Source organism: Mixophyes fleayi, chromosome 12 (genome assembly GCF_038048845.1).
Source record: "Mixophyes fleayi isolate aMixFle1 chromosome 12, aMixFle1.hap1, whole genome shotgun sequence".
Lineage (NCBI taxonomy): Eukaryota > Metazoa > Chordata > Amphibia > Anura > Limnodynastidae > Mixophyes > Mixophyes fleayi.
The window spans coordinates 76,022,324-76,035,681 of NC_134413.1; the positions used below are offsets into that span (position 1 = coordinate 76,022,324).

General features: G+C 38.8%; 1 protein-coding gene across 1 annotated transcript; it reads right to left on the reverse strand.

Moving 5' to 3' along the window:
• Nucleotides 1-507: 507 nt before the first annotated feature.
• Nucleotides 508-9,242, reverse strand: LOC142109303 (angiopoietin-4-like). Its single transcript, XM_075193433.1, has 7 exons — nt 9,001-9,242; nt 6,851-6,926; nt 5,124-5,148; nt 3,763-3,854; nt 3,482-3,602; nt 1,523-1,708; nt 508-1,367 (listed from the first exon to the last, which is right to left on the reverse strand). Exons 2-7 carry the CDS (start codon nt 6,914-6,916, stop codon nt 1,066-1,068), a joined length of 792 nt encoding a protein of 263 aa, XP_075049534.1. The 5' UTR covers nt 6,917-6,926; nt 9,001-9,242; the 3' UTR covers nt 508-1,065.
• Nucleotides 9,243-13,358: the final 4,116 nt, after the last annotated feature.

The window sequence follows — 13,358 nt, forward strand, 5'->3', positions numbered from 1 at the left end:
TCATTACCTACAACATCACACATTAACATAGCCGTAAATTTACTATGGACCCTCGCTGTTAATTAAATTTCCCCAATGGCAGGAAATGATTATCCAATAGGTGGATTATCCAACTAGCAAAAATAGAATATTCTGAAGAAAAGAATACAGAACAAACTACATACAGTTTTACATTGTTACAATCCTTTGAAGTGCATGTAAAAAGTCGCATTACTCTAAGAAAGACAACGAACGGTCTCTTTATCTGATTTACCAGTTTTATTAAAATTTTTCTATGTTCACAGATAACAATTTACAGGGGATGAATCCTGACGACAGTGAATCTGACCGGAGACTTAGTTACATTAATGAGCATTCGCAAAAGGTGTATAACATTCACTTCAATATTTCTATGGACGAAGGCATTATTCATTGATCTCTTTATCATCACTATGTAATCTAAACCATGTCTTTGTAATCTAAGGCACAGACATAGGATAATATAGAGCTAAAATTGTTTCATTAATCAAAATTTCTGCCCACATTCTCCCCAGTGTAGAAAGTATAAATATTGAAATAGCTAAAATAAGAAATATATGCATTAAAGTCTATGGGGTGGATTCACTAAATGGAAAAGTGAAGGTGCTGCCCGAAGCAACCAATCAGATTCTAGCTATCATTTCTCTAGTTCATTGTACAAAATGATAGCTAGAATCTGATTGGCTGCTCTGGGCAACAACTCCATGTTTCCACTTAAGAAGGTTTACCCCTATGGGCCCTGCTATTAGCTATTTATTAAACATGGATCGGCTGTTTCTACGGTTTCCCTTTAACTGATGTTTTTGGCAGCCGTCCCCATAGCTGTCCTGGGGGCACGTCAGACGGCCTAAAGGAGCAAAGTATTAAAATAATGCGGATAATGGGGAGCCGGTAATATTCTAAATGGAAAGAACAAAGGTTGTGTTATGTTTTAATAAGAAAAAAAAATGTTTAATGAAAAAGACATAGACAAAGTTAGCAAAAAGTATACCAATTATAGAAATATAATTATATATCCAGAAAAATTTATACAAAGACATTTTCCCACTAATTGTGGATTAAAAACATTTTGCTGAATTTTAGGGATTCCGAGGGATGCCACGATGGCCAAGACACTGAAGATGCCCAGTACATGTGGTTTGGTGCGAGGTGCCATTGACCGTTCAGATTTGCCTCTCCACAGGCGTTGAACCACCAGCTGCCACCCTGTATGTCAATGCAGCTTAGGAAGACTATATCATCAATAATACATTTCGGATGACATTTGTCATTAGGACGGTCCACAGTGCTGAAAAAGCTGCCGTGCTGATTGGACCCAATATTATCATCATCTCCACGGAAGGCATCTCCTGCAAAGAGGACTTAAACATTACATTTAAAAAAACAACAACAACCTAATTTGTTATAGTTAGGCAAATGTTCGTCCTGTCCTGTATCTTTACCCTGTCCCACATATTGTTACGTTGTATCACCCAGGATGAATAGTTAAACTCTGGCCACTTACCTGCCGTGCCCGAGTAGTTTACTGCTGAGAGCCGGTAGAAGTTATTCTTATCCCCAACGCTGAAGGGATTGTATTCTGCGTAAGCTTCTTTACCAGCAAAGTCTCCGATGCTGATTCGCAGTTTACAGGGTCTGTTCTTCTGATGTGTCAGCTGATAAATGTATTTGAGTCCCAGCCAGTGTTCCCCTTCAGCAACAAAATAAATTATTCACATAATCAGATTCTATGTAGTAAATGTATGAAAACTGTTCGACAGTTAATTGTGAAAAAAAGGGGTGTTCTCCATAGAGATGACTTAGATGATTGCTGTCATCTGAGCTGTTAGTAAATGACAGAATCTGATTGTTTGATGGGTAACGCCTCCTTATCCACAGTTACCTGTAGGACAAGGCTCATTCTTGTCCCTTATGTTTATAAATTCGTCCTTTACACACTATAGGATTTTCAATCAATGCCAATCGCACGATAAACGACCGTTCGTGCTGATATCGCAATAGTGTGTACTCTCCAACGATCATATTTTATTGTTCCAAAGCACATCGTATCGTTTCATTTGATTTTAAAAATGGACTAAAAATCTCTTTAAACAATGCAATGATTTCCTGCCAAATTCTGCAGTGTGTATGCACTCAGTACCAGATCTCTGTGGACTTTACAGAGTCACAATATTTTTGTAAATTTTGTAAAACATGTGTGATGAAATGAGTCTGTTAACACTTTAACCAGCCTGTCCCTCGTTTCTCTAAAAATGTGGATTATAGCATGTACGTTTTATAGCCCTTGCTTTTGTTCCCCAGCTCAACAGAGTACAACTGCAGTGTCTAAATGTGGATAAGTGGACATTGTAAATTTTGTCTGCATCCCAGCAGGGGGCTTCTGTGGAAGCACAGCTCATCTCCGCTCCCCCATCCAACCCCCTGATCCAACACCCACCACTGTTTAAAGAGGGAGAGAGCCAGTGGTTTGCCCAGGGAGGGGAAAACATTGTGGAAATTTGACCCTAGATATAAGAAGCCACTCCAGGGGGTGAGATAATGGTCATTCTGTGGTTTGATTAATGGAAGGTGCAAGGTCTGGTGTTGAGTTGCCATTCTCTACCAGAGACTACATCTGCAGCAGAGAAGAACTCTATGGGTCTTGAAGTCAAGACAGCCAGGTGACTGTAACTCCTTAAGCTAGTAGTGTAAAGGACAGATAATGTGGTAAACCTGCCTGGCATTTATTTACTGTGTGTATATAGTATTCTAGTGATTGTTTTTATTACAATAAATGTATTGTTTTACTTTCTAACTGCATTTGCCTGAGTGACTATGAGAACCCTAGAAAGTATTGGATGGGCTTCCCTGGCATAGTAAGGCACCCCTGGGTGGCCAGCCAGTGTAAAGTGGGAAGCATGTCTAGTGTGTACACATGAACCGACATGCTGATCAGGACTTTCAGTCGTTAGTAAAATCGTTAACAATATCGCATCGGGAGAAATTTTCTGTAGTGTGCACCCAGTCTTACCCTGGATGTAACCAAATTTATTGCTTTATCTCCAGCCTTGACTACTGCAACCTCCTCATATCTGACATTTCCCTCACCCATCTATCCCTGCTTCGATCCTTTATAAGTGCCACAGTGAGACTGATCTTCCTCTGATTGCTGCACCACTTTGCAAATCCCTAAAGTGGTTCTCTGTGTCCTCCAGAATACAATTCCAATTGTTCATCCTTATCGACAAAGCCATCAACCCCACCCCTTCATACATCTGAAAATACTCCTCCTCTTACCCTCTTCGGTCTACCAGTGTCCTGAGCCTCACCTCACCTCTGGTGACCACCACTCACTCCGCCTACAAGACTTTGCCCATTACAGTACTCCTTCTGCTACACTATATCAGTCTTAATTTGTTATATGAATATTTAGCTACAGTCAAACCAATAATGTCATATATAAGTGACATTACAAGCTGCTTACCTCCAAGCCTTCCAAAGCCATTTTCATAGTTATCCCACGTTTGGTCAAAGGACAACTTGTCCTCTCCATTGTGTTTCTGTATAAGAGTCCAACCTCTAGTCGCTGTCATTTCACAGAACACCTGCAGGGGGCGCACAGATTTTTCTTATATTTTACAGTAGAGAGTATAATACAGAAAGCATGCGTGTGTGTGTGTGTGTGTGTATAGATTATTTCTAACCAATTAATGTAACAATTTGCCTGTAATTCACAGTCCAGATTCACATAGAACTTTTGCTCACCTGAAAAGAGGAGTCAGTTCCCTCTGGTTTTATTGTGTAGATACCACTGGCTGAAGCTTTGTTTCTTTTCCAGATATCTGAGCAGTCGCTTCCTACAGAACAAGGTAAGAGTATTTATAGGATAGATATATAGATAGATAGATAGATAGATAGACAGGAGATAGATAGATAGATAGATAGATAGACAGGAGATAGATAGATAGATAGATAGATAGATAGATAGATAGATAGACAGGAGATAGATAGATAGATAGATAGATAGATAGACAGGATAGATATAGATAGATAGATAGATAGATAGATAGAGATAGATAGATAGATAGATAGATAGATAGATAGATAGATAGATAGATAGATAGACAGGAGATAAATAGATAGATAGATAGATAGACAGGAGATAGATAGATAGATAGATAGATAGATAGATAGATAGATAGATAGACAGGAGATAGATAGATAGATAGATAGATAGATAGGAGATAGATAGATAGATAGATAGATAGACAGGAGATAGATAGATAGATAGATAGATAGATAGACAGGAGATAGATAGATAGACAGACAGAGAGGAGATAGATAGATAGATAGATAGATAGACAGACAGGAGATAGATAGATAGATAGATAGATAGATAGATAGATAGACAGACAGGAGATAGATAGATAGATAGATAGATAGATAGACAGACAGGAGATAGATAGATAGATAGATAGATAGATAGATAGATAGATAGACAGGAGATAGATAGATAGATAGACAGACAGGAGATAGATAGATAGATAGATAGACAGGAGATAGATAGATAGATAGATAGATAGATAGATAGATAGATAGATAGACAGACAGGAGATAGATAGATAGATAGATAGATAGAGACAGGAGATAGATAGATAGATAGATAGACAGGAGATAGATAAATAGATAGATAGATAGATAGATTTAACCAATCTCCAGAACAATTCATAGAACAAAATTACATGTTATTTACATTTAAAAGGTAAATGTTTGCAAGATATTTACTATTAGAGAAAACTAGAGTAGTGCAGTGCCACAATGTTTAGCATTGTTGACTTTTAACGCTTGGGTTCAAATCCAACCAGAGCCCTGTCTGAATAGGGTTTGCATGTTCTCCCCATGTTTTTGTGGGTTTCCTCCCTGTGCTCCAAAAGAAATACTGGTGGGTTAATTGGCTTCTGACAAAATTAAACTTAATGTGTGTGTAGTAGGGAATGTAGATTGTAAGCTTCACTGGGACATGATTAAATATTGTCTATAAAGAACTGCATAATATGGCACCACTATAAAATAACTGTTAATAAATATTAAAATAAATAATGTCCATAGTATACAACATACCTTACCTTGTACCTGTTTTATTCCTCCAGGCTGTCAATAGAAACATAGCATAGATTATTTTAGTTATCTATCTCTGTCTATATCATATCTATCTATTCCATATCTATCTATTCATCCATCTATCTATCTATCTATCTATCTATCTATCTATCCCATATCTATATGTCTCATAACTATCAATCTATCCATCCCATATCTATCTATCTATCCCATATCTATCTATCTATCTATCTAACCATCCCATATTTATCTATCTATCTATCTATCCCATATCTATCTATCTATCCCATATCTATCTATCTCATATCTATCTATCTATCTATCCCATATCTATCTATCTATCCCATATCCATCTATCTATCTATCCCATATCCATCTATCTATCTATTCCATATCTATCTATCCATCCCATATCTATCTATCTATCCCATATCTATCTATCCCATATCTATCTATCCATCCCATATCTATCTATCTATCCCATATCTATCTATCTATCCCATATCTATCTATCTATCTATCTATCTAATATATATCTATCTATTGTCTACCTATCTATATCATATCCATCTATTTATCTCATATCTATCTATCTATCTATCTCATATCTATATATCCCATATCTATCTATTCCATATCTATCTACTTATCTCATATCTATTTATCCCATATCTATTTCATAGCTATCTATCTATCTATCTATCCCATATCTATCTCATATCTATTTATCCCATATCTATTTCATAGCTATCTATCTATCTATCTATCTATCTATCCCATATCTATCTCATATCTATTTATCTCATATCTATTTATCCCATATCTATTTCATAGCTATCTATCTATCTATCTATCCCATATCTATCTCATATCTATTTATCTCATATCTATTTATCCCATATCTATTTCATAGCTATCTATCTATCTATCTATCCCATATCTATCTCATATCTATTTATCTCATATCTATTTATCCCATATCTATCTCATAGCTATCTAACAGCATAGGCAAAGCATGGGGGTTTCCTAGTGCCTGGAAACCCCCATCCAAGCCTGGGGCATTGTTTAATTGAGGTGGCTGGACCTTTCTCCCACTTCACACAGCTCTGCTTGAAAAGGGAGCGCTTAGTGCACCTAACAGTAGTGCATGCAGCATTGCCCATGTATATTATTGGGATAGGGAGAGTTGGAGAGCAGCCAAGCACTGTCTAAAATTATAGCCACGCCTGCATGCATGCTGGTCACACCCACATCTCATCTATCTAACTCATATCTATCTATCTATCATCTAGCTATCTATATATCTTCTACCTATTTTACTTTCTTATTAAGCATGTTAATTTAGAAATCTAAAAAGATAGATAGAATGATAAAAATTCTGTACAAACCCTTGTTCGGAAATCTCTAATCACTTTCCAGTTGAGTGACCCTATAAGTATGTATGTGGATGTGTGTATAGTTAATTTCTAAGCATTTAGTATAACAATGTCTTTGTAAATCCCATTCAGGGATCTCATACAGGATTTGTCTCATCTGAACAGAGGACATATAAATACAAAATTATAATATATGCTGTATTTGGGGTTGGACCATCTAGATTTGTCTGACCATAAAATACAAGTAGTTCTGGTGAAATAGAAAATGTGAAATAAAGGTGAATTATCTGTACCCCATAACATATGATCACGTCCTGTATTTTCATCAAGTCATTCTCTATAAAGACTGTACTTACCTGTGATGTAATCTGATGGTAATACAGACTTAGTAATAACAGGCAGCGGTATAGGTGGGATGTCATTTTTATGTATCTAAAAGAAAATATTAATTACATATGTTTATAACAGTATTTATTATAGTTATATTTTATTCTCTGCATAGCTACATAGAAAATGTTTTGATGTTTAATAATAAATTTGGCACAACTTATGTGCATCGCCCTATATAATACAATGTTGTTTAAAGCATTAACACATAAAAGTTCTATAAATCATGCTCAGTTGACATTAAACTGCCTAACAATATTTCCTGCATTTTAAATATACATTTCCATTTTAAATTCTGTTCATAAAACAAATTTTTTTATAAAACCATTGACAAATTTAGTAAATATTACAGTGAGAGAATGGGAAAGGCACAAATGAGCAACGTCAACATAAATTACTTACTCAGTAGCTTCAAAACCCTTAACAGGTTGATTTCACGAGCGGAAATTGGCCAAAAATGATCTTTTTCGACATCTCCCCTCTATAGGGTTCGCGATAATCGCCGATAACCCTTTGATAAATAGAGTGAGACGGTGACAGACCCGTACGCCCTATTTTCGGTCGCTATCATGACTTACAACTAAAAATGACTAAAAGTCCACAACTGAGTCTTAGTCTGTGGGTTATTACTTTAAAAAACACCCTTATCACATGTGCGGGGAGAGCCAATAGTATGGCCAGTACAGTCTGCTGTGAGTGACACTGACTGGCATTCAGGACTTGACATTTCGTGGACAAAAACCCACACCGCAGGATGTAGTCCCCAATCTCAGTATATACACCCCGGCCTGGGGGTGGTGTCACCGTGTCCCATGTAGTACATTACAGGGCGCTGTACTTCCACACGTGACCGCTGGAGGGCGCTGCAGACACAGTAACCCTAGAAATGCCGGCAGTGTCTTCTACTAATGTCCATAGGGGGGAGAAAGAGAAACTTCTACATCACGTCATGGTCATTTGCAGAGAGACATTGTAGCTGGGGGAGAAGATAGATTTTCACTTTTTATTTCAATAAAACCTTTTAACTAAACACGTAACAAAAATATGTTACATTCTTACGAACACATCTATTTAAACACCTTCATTTTTTGGGAGTTTGGTTAAAAAACATTTGTGAGCTTTAAACTTATTAGAACATTTGATCCTTTATATTTGTAATCAGAGATAATGCTGCACAACACTCCGTTTATAATTTAGCCGATAGGCGAACATTTAATTACATCATTTCAAGCAAGTTGTTGTTGTTCGAGGGCTTTTCTGAGTCATACTGACTTTTTATTATTAGTTAGATGAGATATAGAGTAATGGCCTATACATAATAACATTTTGTTTGTTAGATCAACATTCATTTCATATATGGGAAAAGGGATCTGATATATATATATATATATATAGCCCTTCTGACAGTCATATTGCAAAACGCTTTGGAGGCACGGTTTGTCCCAAGTTTGAAGACTGCTTGCTGCCCTGGTCTGCAGGTCAAGACAACCTGGAAGCAGTCAGGCAGCTCGAGCTGTGATTTTTTAATATATTTTAAATACGTGTTTATTTAAAAGGTTTTAATCTACACTATGGAAGCACCTCCTGTCTTTTGATTTAGATTTCCATGTCATATTCACCCTCTCGTTATGCATTTTCCATTGACGTTAAACAAAAAACATGACTCCTTGCGTAAAAAAAATATATTAGATACACTCTGAAAAAATGCAATGTACAACTTATTTAACTCACATGCCTTTTAAATTACACAAGGCAAATTTCATGTACAAAAAATGTCCACATTTTAAAGGATCTAACAGTTGTTTTTGATCTGGATGACCTGAAAGTGTGGAGGGCACAAGTGATGCAGATGAATTTGCTGAGAGAGATATTTCTACACGTTTGAGTCTAGAGTTTGGGTTCAGAAGTCGTTATGTGGGCATTCTCCAAGTAGTGGAGGTTGTAGACTGTGTGCGCTATTATGGCATGGTGCGCTGTTGCTGCCTCCCGTTGAATTTGCCCACTCTATGGAGGAGATTCAATTCAGCGCGGTATCTCTGGAAAAACGCTCTGTGGAGACGTGAATTTTTCCTCACTCCCTTTAGAGGCACGCAAAAAAAATATGGCAGAGATTACTTACCGTAGTAGGCAGCAGTGTTTCCGATTGCAGAAATCTTCTAGATGTGAAAATTGTATCAGTTATCCTTGAAGAGCAAAAAGATCTGTACTCGGATGTGGTTGGTGGGACCTGTAGCGGTTGTCTGGTGTTAATCACGTCGCTCCGCGGCTGCTGTTGGTTTGGGAGATTAGCTGGGTATAGCCTTGTGATGCTGTGCTCTGTTCTTCTGTGAGCAGAGAATCCTCAGTCTAATCAGTTTCCTCCTATATAGTTTAGGGATGAGGCGTGTCCTGACCAGCTCTTGGTTTGGTGTGTGAGTCAGTAACAGAAGTGATACAGACAACATTACAAGTAAAATAGCGCATCCAATCGCAAGCAGCCCCCTGTTCCCCGATTCTGACCCTTACACGAGTCCAAAAAATCAATACGAAAACAAAAATTAGGAACAGAAATGGTGCTAATGATAAACCCAAACCAATGTTATGTCACAAGCGTGAATGAATAATCACTTCAAACAATAGATATAATCGTCTTTTTGTCTTTCTACCTAAAATGTGGAGTACTAAAAAAAATTGCATTAAGAGTACTTAGTGTCTATAAAATCTTTGTAGTTTCATTGCTGCATTGTCACATTTCAATATCAGGGTCCCAAAACAGATGATTAAGAATTGTGTTCTTAATCCCCTTCACGTGACTCACGACCATTCCGCCATTGGTCTTCTAGAGTCCTCCGTGGGCCCCTGATTCGGAGAAGCCCTTCAGCATCAAAATTCAAGTTCCCCTTTAAACATGTCTCTACAATTACTGTTAATGTCAAAGGGCCGAATACGCCCAAGAAACGCTCCATACTTTTGTCCGCCTTAAAGAAGTCACATGTCGACATAGTCTTCCTACAAGAAAGCCATCTCACCTCCCCACATGTGACATTCCAGGGCAAGTTTTTTTCTCAAATATTTTTCGCCTCAGCCACTTCTAAACATCGGGGAGTGGCCATTCTTGTACGCCCATCCATACCACTGGTGGTGCGCCACTCGATTGCAGACCCGGACGGCTGTTTCCTCGCCCTAGGCCAACTCCCTATCAGCCTAGTTTGTTGCTATGCCCCTAACAATGGGCAAATCCCCTTTTTCCAGATGCTCCTTAGCCTTGTCAATAAACATGCCGAAGGCCACTTGCTCATGGGGGGTCGATTTTAATATGATCATAGACCCTATCCTGTATAGATCCCCAGTGACCACAACCCTCTCAACACCTCAAACCCACCCTACCCGGCTGGCCATTCATTACTTAAAGAATACTCTCTTTTAGTCGCCTGGCAGGTGATTAATGGCACTGATAGAGGATATACTATATACTTGACTCCCACGGGATATACACCCGTATAGACTATTTCTTAGTAGACTCTCGACTTGAAACAAAACTTATCGGAGCCAAGGTTCGGGCGTTCGCCTGGACAGGTCAAATGGGAGTATCCCTCGGGCTAGTTATAACAAACCTCGCTAAACGATGCCCGAGGTGGAAATTAGATGACACCCGTTTGCTCAGCTCTGGTACATGTCTAGAACTGACAGGGGCACTCACAGACTTCTTTGCCCTAATTGAGACACCCAATGGGAAAGGAGGATAGAGGCCTATTTGCATTCCTGCCACCTCCCACAGCTCAGCGCTGATATAACGGAGGAGGAATCCACCACAGCAAGGTTGCCTCTGCTCCATGCTCAGACGGCTTCCCAGCTAGATGTTACAAAACATTTTCTCGTGTCCTTAGCCCTATTCTTACCCTTTGGTTCAATTCAATTTTTGATGGCGCTTCCTTTGAGGAGATTAAATACATTTTAAAATAGCAGAGAATGGTTGTTTTCCAAAGCAAAATGGAATAGACATGTAGCAAGGTTAAAGACGATTAGTCATCCTTGGGCGGACACATGAGTATAAGAGACAAGGATGGCGTTGGGCACAGACGTGACAGCCCCCTCTTCACCCTCAGTAGCGCTCATTCATGCCCCCATTCTGCCATACACATCTGATTTTAATCGAAACTATATGAGTGAGAACGTTTGCTGTGACTCTTTTAAAAAGCCAAGTGGAGCTGAGTTTTGAAAACACGGGAACATAACCATTGGCTGCGGAGGGGAGGGGGGGGTTTGAAGGAAGCTAGAATTTAAATTAAGGACGAGTTTGTTTTTACCTACCAGGTATTATTCTGGTGTGGAAGGTGAGGGGGCACTTCAAGTATAGTGACCTAGGGCAACCTGAACCGTTGACCCTTTTTATTTCTTTTATCTCTCTCCCTCTCCTGTATCCACCCACCACCAAACATCTGCCAGGCAAGTATAACTAACAACCCTTACTTCCAAAGCAAACAAATACAACACAACTAACTTAGAACCAGGAAGTCATCTCCAATTTAAACCGACACACAAAGCCCACTTGCACCACAGTACTCCCAATCTATCTCAAAGAGGAAAGGAAGTCCTAAAACCATCAGGAGGCAGCGAAGGACCCAGCACACCACACCGGCACGGGCAGTCTACAACCTCCTCTAATGACTCTTCGAATATGTCCACATAACGACTTCTGGACTTAAGTGGGCAGAATCTAGACCCAAAATGTGAAGATGACTTCTTGGGTCTAGGTAGGTTGTATTATATTTGTTTGCTGTAGAAGTAAGGATTGTTAGTGATACTTACTGTAGAGGTGGGTGGATATAGTGTAGGTGTGAGTTGTCCAGGTTGTGTGTACTCTGTGGAAAGACAGAGAGCGATACCCCTTTGTAGAGATTGTCTAGTGAACACCAGACAATATGACCATATTCCCACCACTCTACTGCAAAGAAGAGGCACTTTACATGCAATTTTGCACTCAAGAAAATACATTTTCATTTCTATTTTACATCTGGTGTCTGATTTTTTTCTCTCTTTATGTAGTAGCACGGTTATTTCCCGTTTCTATAACCTTCTCTGAATGTGCTGTGTTTACTTTTTCCAGCTGATGCGGATCGAAGGACATGAACAATATCTATTGCTGGGTCCTGTTACTTTGCCTACAAAGCTGTGAGTTACTTGGTGCAACGCCAGAATCTCTGTCCTGTAACTATATACCTGCAGTGGACTCAATTATTCACTAGTTTACCTTTATTTCCCATGATGGCTGAAGTATTTTCCCGCAATAGCTTCTGCGTTTCATTGTATTTGTGGATGTGATTCTTCATCCGTTTTGTAAAGGGCGTAGATATGATCTGGGGTGCAAAAACTTGGCATGAATCCTATGATAGTGTAGTTAATAGTATATCATAATTAAAATAAAAATATAAACATACGCTGTTGTTTTTTTAAGTATTTAAAATGACAAACAGCACCTGATAATTGCTAATAATATGCTGTAATATTGCTATAATTTGGGCAATACAAAATACCATGTATGCTCACTCTTACCTGCGTCCCGGGTGTCATGACAACAGCCGAGACGTCACTTCCGGGACTTCAATCTCAGCCGTTGCCAGGGCTCTAAGCCCCCGATTGGTATATCCCACATTATCAATGGAACCTGCTACATGGCAATATAAATGCCCATATATGTATACAAAACAAAAAAGACAGTTGTTGTCAGCGCTTATACTTTACACTGCATATCTGTGTGTATCTAGCAATATGGGAACATGAGGTATTAGTTCATATTTGGATCAAAACTTTTAAGCCTGTATTCGCAGCTGTCTATCAAGCCTAATTAAGGCTCATTTGGGTGTGGTTCACAAGCCAGCATCTGATTATTTTTTTTTAAAGCTCTTTATTTTCGTCCACAAAATGCATAACAATATAAACGTAGTAAGAATAAAGAATCAGTTTAAGGCAATCAGTGGTCATTAGTGATAATGTACCATTCTTGAAGGAGGTATCCATAGCATTAGGCCTAAGCAGAGAAAAAAACCAAAAACAAATAAATAAAAGTAAAGAAAAATATTAAAAAAAATTAAGACCATGTTACTGCCTAGAAGAGCTACATGTTGTTGGGTTTTTCTATTTGGCGTAAGAGGAAAGGTGAGAGGAGAAGAAAAAGTGAGGGGAAGGGACAGGGGGAGGAAAGGGGAAAGCAAAAAGTAGTAAAGGATAAGGAAGAGTTCAATATGATCCCGAGAGGTGATGCATCCTGCGCATCCACCTTCCGGGGCCAGAAATGTAAATGGTCCCCCAAGAGGGGGTAGAGGAAGTCTGAGGGCAGTCTCATCACTGCGGGGCCATCAGGGAGCAGTAAAAAAGAGAAGAAAACATGCTCCACAGGCTTGCAACAGTCCTGTGTTATAAGCCTGTGAAGCGTTTTACTGGATAGCAGGCATTGGAGAATTGACACGGTCATATGTGGATCCCGGAGATATCTGGGTC

What these genes read in the sequence shown, in the direction of transcription:
- LOC142109303 (XM_075193433.1), bottom strand. Translation starts at nt 6,916, where the DNA reads ATGACATCCCACCTATACCGCTGCCTGTTATTACTAAGTCTGTATTAC. An exon ending in AGGAATAAAACAGGTACAAG is followed by an intron (nt 3,855 to 5,123) that starts GTAAGGTATGTT and finishes CTTGTTCTGTAG; the next exon opens with GAAGCGACTGCTCAGATATC. An exon ending in AAACTACTCGGGCACGGCAG is followed by an intron (nt 1,368 to 1,522) that starts GTAAGTGGCCAG and finishes TCCTCTTTGCAG; the next exon opens with GAGATGCCTTCCGTGGAGAT.